The following is a 25,147-nucleotide window of genomic DNA, read 5'->3' on the forward strand; positions in this document are numbered from 1 at the left end:
TTACTAACAATTTGTTTAGATAATGTGAGAGTTCTTATAAACCTAATGCCCAAATAAATTTTGGACTATCTAATCACCTAATCAGACAGATGAATTCCATATGAGCAATTTGGCTAACAATTTGGACACCGGATCTTTATCCAACAACCGGTGCCTACTTGTGGATTTGGATCTCAATTTTTTTTTTCTTCTATTTCTTTCATATCACCACTTCTCATTCTCATCAAGTATCATCCATGAGACTCTTGTCAATTACAAACACCAAGTACATTGTATACAACTATTCCCTGTATAAGACATATTGCCCCGGCCCCCCCTCCCCCTCTCAGTTTTTCCTATGCTTCATCGTCAGAGTCCCGCACTACTCTACCCGTCTTCACCCTTTTGGCATTGGGAAGAGCATTTTCATCTCCCCCATCAGACCCAGAATCCTCTGCAGCCAAACGACTACCAGATTCAGGTGATAATATCTTCTCCGACCCACTTCCTTCATTGCCTTCAGAATCCTCACATGATTCATTTTCAACTGCAGTAGGATCACTATGGTTTGATTCATGGTTTGGAGCATCTTCTTCCCCGGCTATCTTCATGGGGTCTAAAATTTTGAAATCCCGAGAAGTGCTGCGTTTAGCATGCCTCAATAAATTGACTTTGCTCACCTTGCTATTTTAGTGTTATATCATACTGGTATTAATTATATACCAGCTGGCAGGTCAGTTAGATGATTAGTTAAATGATTAGTTATTTTAGTTGATGATGTAAACATAATGTAGTTCATTTCTTCTGTATAAATACAGAGTATTGTACAGATTATTAATTCATTCAATACAAGAGAGAAACTTTCTCCTCTGCATCTCTTCTTCCTCTGTTTTCATCTCTGTTCTTCATTCACCATATTTGATATGGTATCAGAGCACGATCAATTTCCAAACATGGAAATCCCTAGCTCTTCTTCTCTCCATTCCGTTGTTCTCAATGAATTCTCTGATTCTCTGATTATCCATCATGGGGATAGTCTGAGTTCTATTCTTGTTTCTCAACCTCTCACAGGTGAGAATTATAATTCTTGGAGTCGATCAATGTTGATGGCTCTCAATGCCAAGAACAAACTTTGTTTGCTCGATGGTTCACTGCCGAAACCTTCGGATTCTTCAACAATTTTCAAGAACTGGACCAGATGCAATGATATGGTGCTGAGTTGGATCATCAATTTGGTCTCGAAGGATATTGCAACAAGCATAATCTACATCGATAATGCTGAAGCTATGTGGAAAGATCTAAAGGAACGGTTTTCTCAGGGCAATGGTCCTCGAATTTTTCAGCTTCAGAAGTCAATCGCTGCCATCACTCAAGGATCCAATTCGGTAAGCTCGTATTATACTCAACTCAAGAGTGTTTGGGATGAACTTTCAAATTATCGTCCAGTTCCTCAATGTTCTTGCGGATGTTGCATCTGTGGTTGCACCAAAACAATCATGGATTTTCATCACCAAGAATACATTTACCATTTTCTTTTGGGTTTAAATGATTCTTTCTCTACTATTCATGGCCAAATTTTGCTGTTTGAGCCACTTCCCCCCATCAATAAGATCTTTTCTTTAGTCTTACAAGAAGAGAGACAAAATGAGCTTTTTGTCAAGGAATCTTTTCAATCAACTCAGTTTGGAGATAGTTCTGCTTTGATGACAAGCAAGTCTACTCCTGTCAATGTTCAGCATGCTAAACAGTCTTTCCGCAAGCCTAAACCAGTTTGTAGTCACTGTGGTGTGACTGGTCATACCATCAAGAAATGTTATCGGATTCATGGTTTTTCTCCGGGGTTCAAGTTCACTAAAACCAAGTCTATTGGGAATTCTTCTGCTAATCAAGTTCAGAATGCAGATACTTCAAGCTCATCAATGCCTTTTACTCATGATCAAGTTCAGCAATTGATGGTATTCATGCAGAACATGCAAGATAACCCTTCCTTGTCTGCCCTTCAAGTAGGTAGTATTTCAAATACTACCTCTGACCGTTTGATTTCTTCAACTGAAGGTAATTCCTTTTCTTTTGTTCATAATACCTCAGTTTCCTTAGACCCTAATCATTCAGTTTTCTCTTCATGTCATACTTCTATTGCATCTACACCTCATACTTGGATAATCGACACTGGAGCTACTGATCATATGATCAACTCCATTTCTGTGTTCACTTCCATCACAGTCACTATTTCCACAAAAGTTAAACTACCCAATGGTAAATTTGCTCTTGTCACTCACATTGGTACAGTCCAAATCTCAGCACATTTAACACTCACCAATGTTTTATGTGTTCCTTCTTTTTCATTCAATCTTCTTTCGGTTAGCAAGTTAGTTCGAACCTTTAACTATTGCTTTATCTTCTTTGTTAACTACTGCTTCATACAGAATCTAACCACATGGATGACGATTGCAGTGGGTAGAGAAGCAAATGGACTGTTCTACTTGCTGGAAAAACCTGATTTACTTTCAACTGATGCGTCTTCTTCTTGTAAACCTCCTGTACCTTTTCAATTTTTTGCTACTGTTAAATCTGTATCCACAGACATTTGGCACTATAGGTTGGGACATTTGTCTCCCTCTAGACTTCAACTTTTACATTCCAATAATCCACACATTTCATGTGATTTGATGTCAACTTCTTGTACTATTTGTCCACCGCTAGACAGAAACGTTTACCTTTTCCTCATAGTATTTCTGTTTCTACTTCTATCTTTGATCTTATACATTGTGATATATGAGGCCCTTTTTCGGTTGGTTCTCGAAATGGTCATCATTATTTTTAACTATAGTTGATGACTATAGTCGTTTTACATGGATTCGTTTATTACAATCCAAAGATCAAACTCGAACTTACCTTCAATCTTTCTTTAACTTTGTTGCCACTCAATTTAATTCAAGAATCAAAGTCCTACGTTCAGACAATGGTTCAGAATTCAATATGAGTGAATTCTATTCTGCTAAGGGTGTTTTACATCAACTTAGTTGTGTAGAATCTCCTCAGCAAAATTCCATTGTTGAAAGAAAACATCAACATCTTCTTAATGTAGCCCGATCACTTCGCTTTCAATCTAGTCTTCCTCTTAAATTTTGGGGTGATTGCATATTGACAGCTACATATCTCATTAACCGAATTCCTACTCCAAATCTGTCCAATCTTTCTCCTTTTGAATTACTTCATGGTAAACCTCCAACATATGATCACCTTAGGGTTTTTGGATGCCTTTGTTATGCATCTACTCTTTCTAGACACCGAACCAAATTTGCTCCTAGAGCTAAACCTTGTATTTTTCTTGGATATCCTTTTTAGCAAAAGGGTTACAAATTATTTGACATTCACACTCATTCTGTTTTTGTTTCCAGAGACGTGATTTTTCATGAATCAATTTTTTCCATTTGCTGTTGATCTTCTCAAAACTTCTTCTGATGGTGTTTTCCTATCTTCTGATGGTGTTTCTCCTGTTATTCCTTATTCTTATTCTGATAGTGTTCTGCCACGGCCTATTCCAGATCTTTCAGACCCTCTATCCTTCCCTCAATCACAGTCTGTTCCTATCTCATCTCAATCACAACCTGTTCCTATATCATCTCAATCACAGTCTGTTAATCAACTTCATTCTGAAATTCAAACAATGTCAGCACCTCAATCGTTACCTGCCAATCATATTCAGCATGTTACTAGAAAATCATCTCGTCTGAAACAAAAACCAGGTTATCTACAGTAGTACCATTGTCAGCTTGCTTCTCATTCTTCTTCATTTTCTGATTCTGTGCAATTGGATTCAGGTATTTTGTACTCCCTTTCTTCATCTCTTTGTTATGATAGATTGTCTCCTTCTTATAAAACCTACTGTTTACAAGTTTCCTCCACCCATGAACCTCAATTTTTCCATCAAGCCAACAAATTTCAGCATTGGCATGATGCTATGAATGCTGAAATTGCTGCCCTTGAGGAAAATCAGACTTGGCTTATCACTGATTTGCCTCCTCATAAGGTTCCAATTGGATGCAAATGGGTGTATAAAGTGAAACTTAAGGCAGATGGGTCCATTGAACGTTATAAAGCCCGATTAGTTGCTAAAGGTTACACTCAATGTGAGGGCTTAGATTACTATGAGACTTTTAGCCCGGTTGCCAAACTCACAACAGTGCGAGTTCTTCTTGCTCTTGTTGCTTCACAAGGCTGGATTTTATATCAGCTTGATGTTAATAATGCATTCCTTCATGGTGAACTCAATGAAGAAGTTTACATGAAGTTACAACCGGGTTATGTTATTAAGGGGGAGAACAAAGTGTGTAAACTCACTAAGTCTTTGTATGGTCTCAAGCAAGCTTCACGGCAATGGTTTGCCAAATTCTCTACAACCTTGTTTAAACATGGTTTCGTTCAGTCTAAATCCGATTATTCTTTGTTCACTTGTTCTCAAGGCAATACCTTTCTTGCTCTTCTTGTATATGTAAACGACATTGTAATTGCTAGTAATAATGGAGATGCTATTACTCAGCTCATTACATTTCTGAACAACCAATTTAAGCTCAAGGATCTTGGTGATTTGAAATTCTTCCTTGGTTTGGAAATTGCTAGAACCTCCAAGGGTATTTCGCTCTGTTAAAGAAAATATACTTTAGAAATTTTGGAGGATTGTGGTTTACTTGCATCAAAACCCTCCAAGTTTCCCATGGAAACCAATCTGAAACTGTCTCGGCTTAGTGGTGATATTCTTGCTGATCCTGCTAGCTATCGCAGGCTTGTTGGTAGACTTCTTTACCTTACTATCACTCGCCCGGACATCTCCTATTCAGTTCAGATTCTCAGCCAGTTCATGGATACTCCTCGGCAACCCCACATGGATGCAGCCACTCGAGTTCTTCGATACTTGAAAGTATCTCCTAGCCAAGGTTTATTTTACCCATCTACTTCAGTTCCACATTTTAAGGCTTTTTGTGATTCTGATTGGGCTGGATGCCCTGATACTAGACGCTCTGTTACTGGTTATTGTGTTTTTTTGGGGAATTCGTTGATTTCATGGAAGTCAAAGAAGCAGCAAACTGTCTCTCGTTCTTCTGCAGAAGCTGAGTATCGCTCTAGGCTGCCACAACTTGTGAAATTACTTGGTTGCTGAATTTGCTCACTGATTTTCAGATTGATCATTCACAACCAGCTTTATTATTTTGTGATAGTCAAGCCGCACTTCACATAGCTGCCAATCCAGTCTTTCACGAGAGAACCAAACACATTGAACTTGATTGCCACTTAGTTCGGGACAAGATTCAAGACAATGTTATTCGGACACTTCATGTGAAGTCTATGCATCAACTTGCTGATTTATTTACCAAAACTCTTGGTTCTGATCTTTTTCATCATTTTTTATCCAAGATGAACATCATTAACAAATGTTAATGATGTTCATCTTGAGGGGGAGTTTTAGTGTTATATCATACTAGTATATTAATTATATACCAACTGGCAAGTCAGTTAGATGATTAGTTATTATAGTTGATGATGTAAACAGAATGTAGTTCATTTCTTCTGTATAAATACAGAGTATTGTACAGATTATTAATTCATTCAATACAAGAGAGAAACTTTCTCCACTGCATCTCTTCTTCCTCTGTTTTCATCTCTGTTCTTCATTCACCATATTTGATATGCTAAGCTGGATGAGATACTTTTCGCAATCTTCTATTTGAAAGATCAGATCCGGGATGCAACTGTTCTCCCTCTTAATTTTTTTAATGACCACTTTACTATCATTAGCATTTTCTTGTTGTCTCTGCAAGTATAACGGTACCCCCCATTAACAAGCAAAAACTTTAAACATCACCCACAGAAGTACTACTGCAGTTGATGCTGGAGGGTGCAATGAAAACTTTTCAAAGGATCCAGACAATAGCTTTTGCACTAGCATCACAAAGTTATATAGAGGAACCGTGAGCTGCTTGCAGGTCCACAAGCTTCTGAAATTTAAGGCTAGGAAGAAGCTGCTTGCAACCTTTAGGAGCGATTCTTAGCTTTGACATCTGAGCCAAATGCTTGTAAAACCTTGCAACCAATTTGAGCAAGTGCTCTGCTTGAGTGTCTGCATATGATGGCAAAAAGCATAAATTCAGAGTAACAGATATTTGATTCAATTACCCAAAAAAAACGAGATTTTATTCATTTATCAGAAGAAACTGCATGCATACCCTTGATAGTCATCAGAACAAAGAATGATAATACTTTCATCACCTCTTCAGCCATTGAGTAAAGATTTTCCTCAAATGCTAATCCAGGAGAATTTTCCCCATTTTCATTAAGTTGAGCGCATTTTTTATTGACCCAGCCACCCAGGAGAAATTCTTCAGCTTTTTTGTCGCCCAATCCATATCAACAATCATTGCTTCAATCAACTGCAGCATACAAGAACTTATCGCAGTACTTGTGGAATGGTTTATGAGGGGTATGATTCAAACTTCTCTATGGGGGCAACCATCTCTGATCCAGTGACTTTTAACAGCTCCACGGCCATGTCTTGAGCTAATATCAAATCGTTTGGAGGCGAGCTTAAAGAGAAAGCAAGCATAACAAAGCTTTTCACAACTTTAGAGTTGGTTATGCCATTGCTTTTGCAGACATGAATAGCCCAAGCTCCATGAATATTCCTCCACTTGCACGGCAATTTGTTCCCAACCATCAATATCATTTCACAGATAATCTGAGAACAATGTAATGCTTTAAATGGTTTTATGCTTAGAAATTGTGACGACCCAATTTTTATTTTTTATTTTTGAAAACATAAAATGAGTCATCACAGTGTCACGACTACATGTCGCTCAGCCAACATACAGTACACATTCCATAACATGTACCTGATAATCAGAGTTCCATCAACGCAGCGGAAAACACATAATAACATTATCAACATAGCGAAAGGTACATCTATAAACAACAGTTAATTACAACAAAAGAGCCATTAATATGTCTATCTGTTTAAGACTTCTACATAGCTATTAAATACATACCAAAAGACTGGCTCATAAGTACAAGTGTCACAGGCGACACGAGTCATAAACAAAGTCTACCAAGAGGCGGACAACCCATGGTCCAACCATTATAACTGTCGCGTCAGGCTTCAGTTATAACATCCCGAGTACTATGCTACGACGTCATTCATTAGATCCGCTGAACCTGTAGTCAAAGCATCAGAGTCTGTACAGTTGTAGGTTTAACCACATCCGTACAGGTAAAAGTATGAGTTCACCACCTCAGCAGTATAAAACTCACTAGGCTTTCGTAATAAGCCAATCATTTTAACTAATACCATTCGTTTACAATAACAGCTACTTTCAACATGATGCATTTATTTTATAATGTAGTGCAGCTGATAGAGTAAACACCGGTACCCATAAACTGGAATGTCTACTACGATATACACATGTACTTATATAGCATTTAACTCAACTTGGTCATGCAAGCATACATATATCCCACTATGTCGGAGGACATAAATATACAGACACATCCAATCCTAAATGTCAACAACATCATATCCCGATCATACAGGCATAGATATATCCCACTATTTCGGAGGACATAAGTATACTAGCACGTCAAAACATGGTATCGGTTTATCATGAAAACCGTGGACATTCAAAACTTCGTCATACAAGCATTCATATATCCTACTATATTGAAGGACATAAGCATACAGGTACATCCAAATTAGACATCCCTTTAAAACCTTTGACATCCTAACTAGGTCATACAAGCTTACATATGTCCCACTATGTCGGAGGACATAACTATATAGGTACATCCAAATTAGACATCACTTAAAACATATGCAAATCACATAAAACATTTTTAAATTCATGTCGTGCAATGCCATCATAATAGGGGACTAACTTTGACCCATAGTACTCTTTTCGGAGACAACTCCGACTCCATTTAATTTATTATGGAGACAACTTTGGCTCCACACTCATTATATATAAATATATACGCTAATACTTCATGCTCAAATCATCATGTATTTATTTCTATGTACAAATAGCATCATGTCATCATATATTTTTCCAACACAATATGCAAATTCAACTTCTCCAAAGCTCATGAAAACACAACTCAAATCAACACTTCAATTTATATCATCAAAACTCACAAAATCATTTTCAAATCTCATATCAAAACATGTAATCAACAAAGCACAATTTAACATATTGAAGATAGCACAGGCATACATAATCATCAAAATAACATTGGCTCGAGATTTAACAAAACATAGCATTTCATTTGCATAAATCAAAATAGGTTCTTAGTGAGTAAAATACTCACTTTCTTGCAAGATTCACGGCTTTGTGGGATTATCCTCACTCGTGGTTGCAGAATGTATAGCTGCAATGGATTGCACCTTACATTAGCACTCATACTCTTAAACTCATGCTTCCCTTTATACATGAATCCTTATCCAATGATCATGAAGGTCAGCCAACTCGATGATCTCCTTTCCGAGATCCGCCTTCTTTATTTCTATTCCTTTTTCCAACTCAGTACCAATGGTATTCAACACCACTTCGATTATTCCTAATAATATTGAAGAACAGCATTTTCTTTTCTCTTCTCCAAAAGGTTCAGAGCCAGCATCCTGAGCTTGACCAAGAACACCTGATCTGACAATTAAAGAATGGAAGCGAATAAAAAACCCTGGAGATTTCTTAAAAAAGGGAAAGAAAAAAAATTATACCCTTGTAAGATATGTCTGGGAAAAAAGACAGCTGCATGGAAAACTTACCTTCTAAGTTTTGATTTCTAAGAAACTTCCTGATCTTCAAGAAAGCACTGGAGAATGACTCACCAGACAAATTCCTTCCTACCTGCAGTAGTTTTGTAAAAATAAGAGACAGTCAAATGTAATCACTGGTTTCATGAGTTGTATTATTGTTTTGCTACTGATAACAATACCTCATTCTCTTGTGAAAGGGAGAAACCCAAGCATGCCCATAAAGAATCTAAAACTCGATCAGTTTTGCCAGACGAAGAAGTAGAATCCAAGAGACACAAGAAAGGAGACAATCTAAAGGCTCTTCAATTGAGACTTTGCCACTCTCTGCTATAACGCAACTCGTAACTTCAAGTTGAACGTCTGCATCCTGCTAACATAGTGCTTTAATGTGGTGTGGAATTCCATAACTTAACATTCACGTTTTGATAAACTGTTAACTATGCAATTTAAGTACACGTATTAACCTTCAAAAGAAAGATAACAAGATCCAACAGGTACTTACCTACCTGAAAAAACAAAGAAAGTGAGGCAGCAGAAAATCAAAGACAGCACCTGCACTTGTTGGGTCCATCAAAACAAGCTTTACAAGGCCATGATACATTACTTCTTTGACCTTTGCCTGTATACAGTTGATCCAACTCTAATACGCACTACAAAAAAAATAGATTTTCGCCACTTGCAGTTCGCCACGTGTACGGTCACTATATACGTGGCGAACTGTTGGCCACGTGCAAGTGGCCACGCAAATACACATGGTGGATCCGGTTGACACTAACTACACAGTTGGCCACGTGTATTTTAATACACGTGGCCAATTGGCCGCGTGTATTAAAATACACGTGGCTACTGTTGGCCGCGTGTATTTTAATACACACAGCCATGTTCGCCAAGTGTATTTTACACGTAGCGAACAATTGGCCACGTGTATTTTAATACACGCGGCCAATTGGCCACGTGTATTAAAATACACGTGGCCACTATTAAATTTATTTTTTCATATTTAATTCTATTTTTTAATTTCTTTTTATTTAATATATATATATATATATATATATATATATATATATATATATATATATATATATTTTGTAGAATTCTCCAAATTTATTTTATCCAAAAATATCACAAAATCAAATTACACAAATGAATCAAAACAGCAATATTTAAAAATTTGAATATCATGTACTAATAAATGTATTCGTTACTAACAACAAATACTTACACAACAATATCAACAAATTTGAAAATCTTGATCTAATAAAATTATTCGTTACTAACAAAAACACAAAATATCTACAAATCTGGAGGACGTCGCTGCGGATCACGAGGTGCAGTCCCAGGCGTGAACTCGCCAACCGGCGATTGTCCCGCAAGAGATGGTGTAACGGGCGATGGAGTCCCGAGAGGGGATTGTTGGCTCAGCAATTGTCCAACAGGCGACAACGGACCAACCGTTGTCGTATTACCTGCAAGTAATAAAAACAATTAACCTATATAATATTATATGCAAATTTAAACAAGTAATGAGAACAAATTAAAAATAAACCTAAGTGTATAGATAATATGAACCATACCTGCAGGCGCACTACTAACAGACGACGTACTACCTACGTGTGCAGGTGAAGACTGCTGAGCACCAGGGCATACGAACGATAATCCTGTAGAGGACATGAAGGCCTCAAACTGTCGCATGTGCTGCTCCATAGCATCAAACTGTCGTATGCGTTGCTCCATACTGTCAGCCCGCTCTCTCTCTCGGCCCGTACTATGCCCTCCAACCCGTCATTCCTCTCTCTCTCGGCCCGTAACATGATATCCATCTCCGCAATTTTGTGGGCAGCCCAATCCTGAGACGTGCCCTCGTCCGGTCCCCCTCGTGCGGGCCCTATACGAGAAACAAGTCCCTCGAACAGGAGTAACGTTCGGCCCAACCTGCCGAACCCTACCCGCATACTCGGGTCGCCCAATCGCCTACTCGTAGGCGTCACCAGGTGCCCAACGCACCGTATCTGATGAGACGGGATCCGTGGCAGTAGGATCAGTGGACAAACTCTGTGTCATCTGCTCCTGTACGTCGTCAACATACAATACACTGGTAATTAATAAATACTTTATCACACGCATAACTAATAAATATTAATAACATAGACCAGTAGCATACGCATAGGTCCCGTGTCCGCTCGTTCAGATAAGTGTCGTCCTTCCTTGTGTGCTTCTTCACAAACGACTCGGCGCGAGTGAGGGGCGTGCCAGATGTAGATGCCTGTCGCCATACAGTTTAAATATATAGCAAACATTGGATATTCATTTAATGTTAAGAAAGAACAATTACGTACAAAGATGAATTAAAACATTTACATATTATTTCAAACCTCATCGTGATTAAATCTGGCATAACTTTTGGACTCCAGACTATGGGGGATGTTATTCTGCTCCCGTAGCAGCTTCATTCGTTCAGACTTCGCCTTTGCATTGAACATTCCGAAAAATAAATTAAAGAATTGACACACTTAATTACTTTTGTGCTATGATTAAATGAACTGTTTATTAAAAAAACACAACATTATAGTAATACAATCAAAGACCTACATACCCGATTTCTCTCAGTGCACCACTTGTGCAGTACGTCCTCCACATCCGTTTGGTCATACTTATCAAAAAACCTATCTGGCATTCTCGCACGTATTGTCAATGGCGTGTCACCGTCTCGAATATATAGCTGGGTCCTCAACTTCGACTTCCACGAACGGTGTTTACGGCCCATATCACCCTAGAATTCGTTCTGTGCCAGGCGCAGGTCGACGGATACGGGTACATAAAATTCTTGCCGCACATTCAATTTAAGGATTAATTTTACCAGTTCAACAAAAACTTAATCTTAACTTTAATTTCACTAAATACATATATTAGTTTCATAAACATACCATTATGGCATCCCACATAGCCCGTTTAATTTGCTTATCTACCTTTGCCCATTCGTCCCGCAAGTGAATGTGGGACCCGCTCCGTAAAAGCTTGCCCGCAGCCCGTCTATAACGATTGCATGCTCGTCCCACGGGTTGTGTTGCAGCATTGTACTGCAACACAACTTTCTTCCCCCTCGGGAACACCCAATTTCTCTCTGGGTCCCTAATCACCTCAAAATAGATGCTCTCGTCTGGGTTATACCCTAGTCAAAAAATATAAAACGTTAATATTAAAAAACACTAAATAACTTAATTATATTAATAAATTAAAAATTCAATTTAAATTTTATACGAACTTAATAAATAAAATTTGGTAACATAATATAAGATATAATGATGTATAAAAATGTACCTACCCATCAACCGAATCTGGTCGATCCCTATGAGCTCGGTTACTGGGTCGCCCGCATGCTCCTCGCCTACCTCATCTGTCGGGTGAGGCTCATCATCATGATCGTCATCCGAAGGCATATCCTGGGGGACATCAGGGGCCAACTGATCAGGACCCAACATCACATCGTCCCCCTCATGGGTCATCTGGCTCTCCCCCATATTTGGGTCCTGACTCTCCCCAGAAAGCGGTAACTGGCTCTACCCATAAATAGGCACCTGGCTCTCCCCAGATGCCGGGCCCTGGCCCCCTACCGGTGCCGAAATCTGTCCCGGCCACATAGCCGGCATAGGCATCTCCCCCGGCTGTGACAGCGAGAATTTGTCATCCTGAGTCTCACTATCGGGGTTGACTGGCATAGGTGGTGTAAGGGGGTATGGATAGTACAGCGGGAATCTGCTCGGATCATTATACTCTCGCGCCCACCATCGATCAATATGACCCGGTGAGGTGATCCCCAACTACGAGAACGTTGAGTATGGAGAAGGAGAATATCCAGCTACGCTCATCTGGCCGGGATCTGACTTGCTCATCCTCGCCGTACCCAGGGGCAATGGTCTATAAACGGCGTCCGGGTGGTGTGGCCACGGTGTGGTATGTAGTGCCGCTGACATCGCCGGTGTGGATGTAGTCGTGCAAGGCACGGGTAGGCGTTGTGCACGATGTGCGCAAGCAGGGGGTCTCTGGTCCATCGAAACCTGCGAACAAATGTAGACAAATTAATTAAAATTCGTATTAGGAATATTAAAAAAGAATATGCATATTATACAATGAGCTCTATGCAAAATAAGAAAGTATTTTAAGTTTAAGTGAATTGTACCAACAATAAATATAGCAATCATTGTATAACAGGAGCTTCAATCGGATCAATGTCGGGCCTTTCGTGATCGAATTCATCATTCATATCATTCAGGTCATCAGTGGGTAGTACGAGCGGTACGCACTCGTGATAGGCATTATATGCATCACTACTCCCTTCCCCCTGACCAACATCATACACGTTGCGCGGTTTAGTCCTCATGGTACAAATCTAGTTTGGGTTCCTTCCATCCTCGACATAAAACACTTGGTCTACTTGAGATGTAAGCATGTAAGGCTCGTCGGTAAGTAGTTCTCCCTTGTGGACGAGGTGAGTGAAGTTGACAAACACTAGGCCATAATCGTCGACTCTGAATCCTCTGTCCATCGTGGGGTCCGTCCAATTGCACTTAAATAGGACGTACGTAGTCCTATCGTAGTACTCGACCTCAACTACATCGGTTAACTGCCCGTAGTAGTTTTCGCCTTCAACGGTTGGCACACATACGCTGCTGTTCTGAGTCCTCCTTCCCACATCATGGGCTAGCGTGCAGAACAGTTTTCCGTTTACCACGTACCTATTATACTTCACTGCTGTCTCCTTCAATCCTCTACTGCGTATAACCAATTTCTGCCCCAATTCCTCCCTACGTTGATCATCCAGGCCATCAACCTATGTTATCATTTCATATATTAAAAGAATACATTGGTTAATAGCGGCATATTGTTAAACCCTATCTTAAAATGACACTGAACATAGGTAAATATTATATACGGAAAATACCGCTATTTCCTTACATATGCGCGGTACCACTCGCAGAACTACTCATGATGTTGGGCTTCAATTAGAGCGTCCGTGATGCAACCCCTAACGCATGATCGCCTAATAGCATCTTTGTGCATCCTACATTCATCGGATATAATATTATAACTAATTATTATTAATAATTTTATTTGAATCAGGTTCAAATTGTAAACACTACTTACATCCGCAAATTGAGAAACTCTTCAGAGTAGAACACAATATAACGATGAATCTGACGCATCGTCAACCGGTTCAAGCTAACTCGCGTTCCCGCCCCTTTAGAACTATCAGGATTTCTCAGAGGTCTGTTGTGGAAGGTTGGTGCATTTTCTAGATATCTCGAACAGAACGTTACTAGCTCGGTCGCTATGTAACCCTCTGCAATGCACCCCTCAGGAGCCGCTTTGTTGCACACATTCGACTTGAAACCCCCAAGGCTCCTGGTGCACACACATAAACATTAAGGATTTGTCCCCGTTTAAGGAACCAATTACATGAAAATATATATATATATATATATATATATATATACCGTCTCGAAATTTTACCTCTCTGCCGGGTACATCCACCTATATTGAACGGGTCTGCCTAGTCTACACTCGCGCACAAGATGCACGACCAAGTGGACCATGCTAGTAAAAAACCCAGGAGGAAATACCTGTTCCAACTTGCACAGTGTGATACAGACGTCACCCTGCAGTCGGTCCATCTCATCTTGAGTTAGCTTGGTCGAGCATATGCCTCTGAAAAATGCTGACATCTCAACGATAGGTCTAACCACTTTGTCTGGCAGTGACTGACGCAATGCAATTGGTAGAAGCTGTTGCATCAGTATGTGGCTGTCATGACTTTTTAACCCTGAAATTGTACGATCATTCATCCGAACACACCGTGAAATGTTCGAGGCATATCTGTCTGGAACTCTCACATTTCGAAGAACCTTTAAAAAGCTTTCTTTATCCTCCCTGGACATCGTGTGATAAGCCGCGGGTATATATGTTTTACCATTTGCGGCTGTGAACGGATGCAATTTAGGTCTCAACCCCATTTCTTGCAAATCCAGCCGAGCTGTCAGGTTGTCCTTCGTTTTCCCTTTGATGTCCAAAATAGTGCCAAGTATATTGTCCATGACATTTTTCTCTATGTGCATGACATCAAGATTGTGCCGAAGCAAATTGTCCTTCCAGTACGGCAATCTGAAGAAAATACTTTTCTTCTTCCACACAACATCATCAGCACCCCGTGCACCCGTCTTCCGCTTCTTCCGTCTCGTCTTACCCGCGTTCTCATCCCCAAACGCAACTCCGTCCAACTGTTGGAGGATCTCGTCTTCGCAAGGCACATCGGGAGCACATTCTAACTTCTCAGTCCCATCAAACATTCTTCTGTTCAGCCGCCACAGATGTTCAGTTGGCAAGTACCTCCTGTGCCCCATGTAACAAAATTTACAACTATTCTTCAAATGTTTAGAACATGTCGACTGCATGCAACAAGGACATGCCTTCACACCTTTGTTAGGCCAACCGGATAAATCTGCATACGCCGGGAAGTCATTTATTTTCCACATCAACTGAGCTCGCATATTGAAATTCTCCATCTTCGCAGCATCTCGTGTTCGTACCCCTACATCCCACAACTCCAACAGCTCATCAATCAGTGGCTGAAGGTAGACGTCGATATCCATACCAGGTGAGCTCGGTCTGGGGATAACCAGTGACAGGATGAACGACTTCTGTTTCATGCACATCCAATGAGGCAAATTGTACGGTACAAGCAATACGGGCCATGTACTGTGGGATGTGCTCATGTTCCCAAATGGATTGAATCCATCTGCTGTCAGTCCAAGCCGCACGTTCCTACTGTCTGCCATAAAATTCGGATGTAGAGTGTCGAACGATCTCCATGCCTCACCGTCGGTGGGGTGCCTCAATACGCCGTCCCTAGTGCAGCCTGCTGCATGCCATCTCATATTGTGCGTAGTGTGCTCCGACATGAATAACCTCTGTAGCCGTGGGATGAGTGGAAACCATCTCAACACCTTCACTGGACATTTTTTCCTCGACGATATTACCTCACCATCCCGATCTAAATGTATATCAGCCATCCACTTAGATTCTCCACATACGGTGCAGGTATCTAGGCCTTTATTGTCTTTCCAGAATAACATACAGTCATTACGGCACGCCAGAATCTTCTCATACCCAAGACCCATGGAACTGAGAAATTTCGTCGCCTCGTACGTATTAACCGGCAAGGCCTCATCGCAAGGAGGCAATAACTGACTGACAAGCTCCAGAATATCAGAAAAAATCTTGTTACTAATACCTCCAATGCACTTCAAGTTGTAGAAATGTACAATAGCACTCAATTTACTGTGCTTTTTACAGGGGTGAAGTGGCTTGTCGGCAGTCTTCAACAACTCATGGTACTTCAATGTGTCCCTTGCAGAGGTTCCTTCATTTACTTCTCCCGACTGGCCAACATGATCGGTTTCACCTACTTCGTGCACGCCGAAGGCGTCACGCAACATGGTGTGCATGTCACCACCTTGTTCTGTGACTTCTACATGTTCAATGCCACGGGCAGCCGTATCTGTGACACTGGGATGGTCGTGACCCCGAACAGGAGCAGCAGGGTTTAGGGTAGTCTCACCGTGCATATACCAGAAACTGTATCCCATGGACATTCCCTTCCCCCCTGTCAGGTGGGCAAGAATGTAATCTGGGGTGTGCCGCTGGTTATTCCGGCAGTACTTACATGGGCAGTAAATTTTGCCATCAGCAGCCCTACAGTTACGAACGGCGAATGCCACGAACGCTCTACACCCGTCGTTATACTGTGTCGTACCCCTAGGTGTTGACATCCACGACTTGTCCATATTCCTCTGTACGTGAGTTAACAGTCTGTGAACGAAATATGTTATTTGATTACAACAAATAAAGTGCTTGTTTGTTTAATGTTTGTTTTAAACAGTTAACTCAAAGTATCGGTTTTTTCTATTTTTTTTAGGGTTTAGGGTTTTTTTTTTTTCTTTAGGGTTTAGGGTTTAGGTTTTAATATTTGTAGGGTTTAGGGTTTTTAGGGTGTAGGGTTTTAGGGTTTAGGGTTTAAGTTTTTAGGGTTTAGTGTTTAGGGTTAGGGTTCGAAGGTTAGGGTTTAGGGTTTAGGTAAAATAAAAAAGTAATAAAAAAAAATAGATCTCTCTCTTTTTTCTTTTTTCTTTTTTATATTCTTCTTCATTTTTTTAGGGTTTAGGGTTTTTGGTTTTTTTTTTTTTAGGGTTTAGGGTTTAGGTTTTTAGGGTTTAGGGTTTAGGTTTTAATATTTGTAGGGTTTAGGGTTTTAGGGTATAGGGTTTTAGGGTTTAGGGTTTAAGTTTTTAGGGTTAGGGTTTGAAGGTTAGTGTTTAGGGTTTAGGTAAAATAAAAAAGTAATAAAAAAAAAAATAGATCTCTCTCTTTTTTCTTTTTCCTTTTTTATATTCTTCTTCCTTTTTTAAGGGTTTGGGTTTTTGGTTTTTTTTTTTTTTTAGAGTTTAGGGTTTAGGTTTTTAGGGTTTAGGGTTTATGGTTTATGGTTTAGGGTTTAGGGTTTTTGTTTTTTCTTTAGGGTTTAGAGTTTAGGTTTTAATATTTGTAGGGTTTAGGGTTTTTAGGATGTAGGGTTTTAGGGTTTAGGGTTTAAGTTTTTAGGGTTTAGTTTTTAGGGTTAGGATTTGAAGGTTAGGGTTTAGGGTTTAACTAAAACAAAAAAGTAATTATAGTAAAAAATGATCTCTCTCTTTTTTCTTTTTTCTTTTTTAATATTCTTCTTTATTTTTTTAGGGTTTAGGGTTTTGGGTATTTTTTTTTTTTTTAGGGTTTAGGGTTTACTTTTTAGGGTTAGGGTTTTAAGGTTAGGGTTTAGGGTTTAATTAAAATAAAAAAGTAATAAAGAAAAAAGATCTCTCTCTTTTTTCTTTTTTCTTTTTTATATTCTTCTTCCTTTTTTTAGGGTTTAGGGTTTTTGGTTTTTTTTTTTTTAGTGTTTAGGGTTTAGGGTTTTTGTTTTTTCTTTAGGGTTTAGGGTTTAGGTTTTAATATTTGTAGGGTTTAGGTTTTAATATTTGTAGGGTTTAGGGTTTTTAGGATGTAGGGTTTTAGGGTTTAGGGTTTAGTTTTTAGGGTTAGGGTTTGAAGGTTAGGGTTTAGGGTTTAACTAAAATAAAAAAGTAATTATAGTAAAAAATGATCTCTCTCTTTTTTCTTTTTTCTTTTTTAATATTCTTCTTTATTTTTTTAGGGTTTAGGGTTTTTGGTATTTTTTTTTTTTTTTAGGGTTTAGGGTTTACCTTTTAGGGTTAGAGTTTTAAGGTTAAGGTTTAGGGTTTAACTAAAATAAAAAAGTAATTAAAAAAAAAGATCTCTCTCTTTTTTCTTTTTTCTTTTTTAATATTCTTCTTTCTTTTTTTAGGGTTTAGGGTTTTTGGTATTTTTTTTTTTTTTAGGGTTTACTTTTTAGGGTTAGAGTTTTAAGGTTAGGGTTTAGGGTTTAACTAAAATAAAAAAGTAATAATAATAAAAAAAAAGATCTCTCTCTTTTTTCTTTTTTCTTTTTTAATATTCTTCTTTCTTTTTTTAGGGTTTAGGGTTTTTGGTAATTTTTTTTTTTTAGGGTTTACTTTTTAGGGTTAGGGTTTTAAGGTTAGGGTTTAGGGTTTAACTAAAATAAAAAAATAATAATAATAAAAAAAGATCTCTCTCTTTTTTCTTTTTTCTTTTCTAATATTCTTCTTTCTTTTTTTAGGGTTTAGGGGTTTTGGTATTTTTTTTTTTTTTTAGGATTTAGGGTTTACTTTTTAGGGTTTGGGTTTTAAGGTTAGGGTTTAGGGTTTTGGTTTTAAGATTAGGGTTTAGGGTTTTATGGTTAAGGGTTAGGATTAGGGTTTTAGGGTTTAACTAAAATAAAAAAAATAATAATTAAAAAAAAAATTCTCTGTTTTTTTTTCTTTTTTTTTTCTTATATTATTCTTTCATCTTTTAGGGTTTAGGGTTTTTGTTTTTTCTTTAGGGTTTAGAATTTAGGTTTTAATGTTTGTAGGGTTTAGAGTTTTTAGGGTGTACGGTTTTAGGGTTACGGTTTAAGGTTTATGGTTTTTGCTTGTTTTTTAGAGTTTAAAGTTTAGGGGTTTGGTTTTGAGATTAGAGTATAGGGATTTTTGTTTTAGTTTTGATTTAGGGTTTAGGGTTTATTGTTTAGACATTTGTTATAAATTGAATAATAAAATAAATTATTGTAAATGGTAGATGGTGGCCAAATTTATTTTCCTGTATCTATCCAATAATTGTTGGATACGATCATTTTATTATAAAATGATGGCGAGTTTACTTTGAAATGTTTTTTTTTTTTTTTTTTTTTTTTTTTTTTTTTTTTTTTTTTTTGTAAAAAAATTACCTGAAAATGAACAATTAAACTTTTTTTTTTTTGTTCTTAAAAAAAAATTGTTGAAATAGTACCGCATACTTATTTATATTTTATTGGTTTGCGTCATTGATTTTATGATGAAGTTAATAAAATAATGGCGAGATTGTTTTTTCTGTTCAAATGTTTTAGCATAAATTGCCAAAAATAATAATCGCAACACAAACTCGTAGTACAGTAAAACATATCACAAAAAAAGAAAAAGAACACAACTGTACGAATATTTTCCATGCATAACGACCAACCACATCAAAACACATAAATTACACAACAATAGATATACAAACCCAACAAAATCAACAGCATTGCATGGACCATTATTAATTGCTAAATCCACAATTATTATATGAAACTATTAAAATAATTAGGAACAGATTTTAAACAAATTAATTTAAATGCACCAAGTTTATTATAGCAAAAAATAAAGAAAAAAAAATGTCAAAATTACTCACAATTTATGCACAAATATTTTTTGGGGTGTATTTTATGCTCCTTAGCCAAATTGTACCTGCATTAAAACAATATTAGTCAACATATAATATCCCCCACTGTCGAGGTTTCAGAGAGAGAGAGAGAGAGAGATGTAGAGAGAGATAGAGACAGAGAGATGTAGAGAGAGAGAGAGATAGAGATAGAGAGATGTAGAGATTACCCAAAGACTGGTTCCGACTGTGGTTCGGTTAGAGAGAGAGAGAGAGAGAGAGAGACAGAGAGATAGAGAGAGAGACAGAAAGGGAGACAGAGAGCTAAGTTGCACGTGCGGTGCTGTGATGGACGGAGAGGGAGCTGGCCGGAGAAGACAGCGGAGGGCGGTGGTCGGTGCGGACGTGCATGACGGAGACGGAGAGGGAGAGAGAGAGAGAGTGAGAGAGAGATCAAGAGCTGAGGGAGAGTCAGGGAGAGTCTGTGAGAGTGAGAGAGCTGAGGGAGAGTCTGAGAGAGTGAGAGAGTTGAGGGAGTGAGAGAGTGATCGAGAGGTAGGGAGATAAATGGGTAGCTTCCTCCGGAATTGTCCCGCGCAGGTCACCTGGCCAAATTTTGGCCATGTGGCAATTAGAGACATGTATAAGTATACAAGTCGCCATTTGTTTTTTTATAAAAAAACGAAAAATTATATATATATTTGTATTTGTAAACGCAAACACAAACACAAACCCTAACCTGACCCTAAGTGTATGTAATATATATAGTGTTAAACCCTAAGCCCTAATATATATAGAGTTTACATAAACCCTAACCCATAAAACTAAACCCTAAACGATAACCCTAAAACTAAATCTTAAACCCTAAGTCTAAGTATATATATATATATATGTATATACTGTGTATATAAATTTCTTGACATGAATACTGTATAATATTCTATATAAATGATATATTTCATATATATATATATATATATATAGGTCATATATATATATAGGATTAGGGCTTTATTAGATTAGTATTCCATTAACGCAAAGCCTAATTAGAGTTAAGGTTTACTTATAAGTATACCATATATATGTAAAGTACTTAACACGTAAAATGTAAATATACTATAAACATATTGCACATAGCCCATAAACCCTAACCCTATGTCTATATACTATATATAGCCATAAACTTTAACCTTAAGTGTATATACTTTGTTATGTTGCATATTTTTTTTTTGTTCCTCGCCGTATAATTATGCATATATATATATAGCACAAATTTGGTTTAATTATGCATTTAGTACTATATATAGACATAAACCTTAACACCAAGGCCTCGTTTGGTTTGCGGAATGACTATTCCATTAGGAAAAGGAATAGTTATTCCTAGGAATAGAAGGTGGTGGAATGAAATGGTTATTCTTAATCTTTAGTTTGGTAACAACTCATATACATTAATTGGAATACAATCAAAATTACTAAAAAAAACCCTACATTATATATATTTTTTTTTTAAAAAATAAAACTTAAATTATAAAATAAAAAAAAATTAAAAAATTAATTTTGTTTTTTGGAAAACTGTAGGGTGGCCGACCACCACAATGGGTGGTCGGCCACCCACGAAATATCCAAGGGGTGGCAGTGGCCACCCCTGATCATCGTGGGTGGCCTGGCCACCCCCGAGTGACTCTGGGGGTGGCCTGTGCCACCCCCAAATCGCTCCAGAGGTGGTCGCACCACCCCCGAAAAGCCTCAGGAGTCCACCACGAGGCGTTCCAGGGGTGGTGCGACCACCCCCGGAGCCATATGTGGCTGGCCGACCACCCCAATGGGCGGTCGGCCAGCCACTGTTAAGGGGGGTGGGGTTTCGATTGTTTCCACTTTTTTAAAAAATAAAAAACTAAAAAAAAATAAATTGAAAGAAAATAAAAAATAAATAGTAATTTTTCTGGAAAATCTAGTCTATTCCCATTGGAATAGCTATTCCTCTCATTTTTTAGAGGAATATGTATTCCTCTTCGTAAGGGAATAGCTATTCCATGGAATAGACCCCTACCAAACAAAAGAATGGTTATTCCATAGGAATAGCCATTCCATTTCAAGGGTCTATTCCGCAAACCAAACGAGGCCTAAGTGTATATACCTATTATATATATCTATAAACCCTAACCCTAAGTGTGTATACTATATATAGCTATAAACCCTAACCCTAAGTGTATATACTGTATATAGGGTATATACAAGTCGTTATAAATGTATATAGTTTCGGCACACCGTTTACATGCATGCATATATTATATATATGTATATAGTATTATGGATAGGATTTTTAACTTTGTTATGTTGCATTTTCTTTTTTTTCTTAACGTAGATGGTTTACAAAACCAAACCTTAATTTGGTGTTATAATATATATACCAAACCTTTTTTTTTTTTATGCTTACAATTTGATAAAATTCATAAATCAACATTATGGGACTTGAGCTGGTGACAAATACTGTTTTCACCCCCGTGGAGTGAGTTAGTCACAGTTTGATACACTTTTGAACATTGAACTGGATCAAATGATAGAGGCATGCAAAATTATATTTGTATAATGTATGCTATAATGATCGGGACCACAAAGCCAACACATTGAGATGGATGTTCTATTTGACAAGTTTGGCTTCTCTGCAGGTGTAAATGAAGTACACATCATGGTAACTAACTTCGGGGAAAAAAATGAGAGGTATATCATTCAAAATTGATATATGAAAAAAATAAATTATAATTCGATATAATTTAAATTATATATTAAATATATATATATATATATATATATATATATATATATATATATATATATATATATATATATAATTAATTGATGTAAATACAAATACAAACACAAACCCATGCAACCCTAAGTGAATGTACTGTACACATTGCTAAACCCTAAGCCATAAAACTAAACCGTAAACTATAAATTAAAACTAAATCATAACCCTAAATTTAAACCCTGACCATAAAATTGAACCCTAAAACCCATAATCTTAAGTGTACATACTATATGTAAGCCATAAACCCTAACCTTAACCCTAATCTTAATTGTATGTACTATATATAGCTATAAACCCTAACCCTAAATATATATACTATATACATAGTCATAAACCCTAACTCTAGGATCAAATGATAGTTCGACTAAGATTTGAACATTGAACTGGATCAAATGATAGAGGCATGCAAATTTATACTTGTGTAAGGTATGCTATAATGATCGGGACCACAAGGCCAACACATTCAGATGGATGTTCTATTTGACAAGTTTGGCTTCTCTGCAGGTATTAAAATACACGTGGCCAACTGTGCAGTTAGTGCCAACCGGATCCGCCACGTGTATTTACGTGGCCACTTGCACGTGGCCAACAGTTCGTCACGTGTATAGTGACCATACACGTGGCGAACTGCAAGTGGCGAAAAACTATTTTTTTTTTGTAGTGATCAACCTGCATGTAAACCCTAAAACATAACAATAAGTACAATACATACTATATATAATTATAAACCATAACTAAATAATGCACAAATCTAAGGTTGGGGTATATAATAAGAATTTTTAATAAAAATAAATTCAAAAAAATTTAAATACAAGTATTTATTTGAATACTGTACAAAACTAATTAGTTTATAAACTCTAATTTGGTATAGTGTACATAGTAATATTATCATGTACATACTATTTGTTTGTTTGTTTTTTTTTTTTTATTAAAAAAAGAATTCCAAAAATATTTTTTAAGAAAGCACCAGTTGGCCACGTGGCGTACTTACACGTGGCCAACAGAATGCCACGTGTATTTAAATCCACGTGGCCAAATTCAGCCACGTGTATTTTTACACGTGGCCATCTCGCCACGTTGATAAAATACACGTGGCCAGATGGTCACGTGTCTTGGCCGGCCAATTTTTTTTACGCCACAGATGGCCACGTGGCCAGTAAAACACGTGGCGTTCTGGCCACGTGTCTACAGTAATTGGTACTGTAGACACGTGGCGATTTTGGTTTTTTTTTTTGTAGTGACGAAACATAGTTCAAAGGAAAAAGAAAATAACAAATCACTATTTAAGAAGGGAAGTATGAAAAAGCATAAAACCTGCTGATAAAGACATCTCTGCAGCAAACCACTCAGCTCTTCAAAGAGACCTTGCCCCAAGCCACAGGGTATCTCAGGTTGCTGGCTGCAGCTGGCTTGGCTAGACGACTCTTGAAAAGAAAATGAGCCATCTCTCTTAGACTGCTTTTCTGCCAAAATAAGATCAATAATGCCAGAAGTTGCCGCAATACGAACTGTTTCTTCTCTCCTAAACATGGCCTTACGCATAACCAAAATGGTGTAATCCTGCATCATTGAATACAACAAGTATACAAAACTACTTTATACTTTAAGAGGGGTAAACTTTTTTTCTCAAATAAAAATTGATTGCAAGGGGTCATATGTCATCGGTTAGGAAGCCCAAAACATTTTCTTGACTCTAAATTTTGGTTGAATTTCTGAAAGAAAATTTATTCATGAATGCTGGCACACTTAAAACACACATACGCAAAGAAGAGATGTACCCTCTAGAAGAGGGGTATTATGGGAATCTTCTAGTTAGTACGTTCTTTATTCTATTTGAGAGAATCTTGAGGAAAAGTACTTCCTATGACAAGTATAACTACATTCTTTTTTAGTTATCAAACAGGGAAGACAAATACCTGAAGATCACGGCTGAATTTGACGAAGGCAATAGAGTATTAACAAGAGAAGCAGCAACCTTGCCATGCATGAAAGTGAAATAATCCAACAATTCCTTCAGGTGGGAAACATGTTCCAACATGGGGTAAGGATAAGTCCGCATCAGATTACCAAGCAGTCTGCACATGAAAATTATGATTATGTGACTGATTAACACAAATCAAACTAGAGTTCATTTAACTTAAATGCAGTTACCTTATGAGTGACATGCTCTGCTCAGGCTTCAAAGAGAGTATGCGAAATTTGCATTGCTCAATAATCTGCAACACATTCACTAAATCAACCAACATTATCATAAATTAAAGTAATACTACGCTGGTCATACCAACCTCATTTCTTGCCATATCACGGACCTTAAATAAAGTTTTCAGCATCTGAACACCAAGGTCCTCAATGCCCAGCAGACCATTAGAACTCCACAGCTGTTTACTACTTCCCTCTTCCGCTGACTCTAGCAACACAAAACCAAACTTCAAAATGCTAGGCACAATATGCTCTCCTCCTTCGCTGCTTTCATTGACCTAAAGTTCGGCATTTTATAGGTCAATCACCTTGCTTGAGGTGTACATAAATGCTAAGGCACAATTTTGCCCAAATAATCAATGTGAGGGAAAAGGAAATTACAGCTCTTAACACAGCCTTCTCTACTATTTAATTCGACATTCTCCGGATATTCTTTCTTCAAAGCATCTGACAGCCACTTACAGTCTGTGACAACCCGTTTTTTTTTTTTTTTTTTTTCTTTTTTAAACATACAT

At 37.7% G+C, this 25,147-nt stretch overlaps 1 protein-coding gene across 1 annotated transcript in view; it reads right to left on the reverse strand.

Moving 5' to 3' along the window:
• Nucleotides 1-335: 335 nt before the first annotated feature.
• Nucleotides 336-25,147, reverse strand: part of LOC133859903 (uncharacterized) — a 30,516-nt gene continuing 5,704 nt past the window's right edge. Inside the window, 20 exon segments of the mRNA XM_062295484.1 lie at nt 336-659; nt 5,657-5,789; nt 5,907-5,966; nt 5,968-6,097; nt 6,204-6,330; nt 6,333-6,457; nt 6,460-6,712; nt 8,427-8,470; nt 8,473-8,661; nt 8,789-8,870; nt 8,959-9,029; nt 9,032-9,149; nt 9,282-9,398; nt 23,748-23,993; nt 24,350-24,375; nt 24,378-24,508; nt 24,585-24,649; nt 24,719-24,910; nt 25,014-25,040; nt 25,042-25,097. Of these exon segments, the coding sequence (XP_062151468.1) occupies nt 336-659; nt 5,657-5,789; nt 5,907-5,966; nt 5,968-6,097; nt 6,204-6,330; nt 6,333-6,457; nt 6,460-6,712; nt 8,427-8,470; nt 8,473-8,661; nt 8,789-8,870; nt 8,959-9,029; nt 9,032-9,149; nt 9,282-9,398; nt 23,748-23,993; nt 24,350-24,375; nt 24,378-24,508; nt 24,585-24,649; nt 24,719-24,910; nt 25,014-25,040; nt 25,042-25,097 (2,516 nt within the window).

The sequence above is a fragment of the Alnus glutinosa genome, chromosome 1 (assembly GCF_958979055.1).
Source record: "Alnus glutinosa chromosome 1, dhAlnGlut1.1, whole genome shotgun sequence".
NCBI lineage: Eukaryota > Viridiplantae > Streptophyta > Magnoliopsida > Fagales > Betulaceae > Alnus > Alnus glutinosa.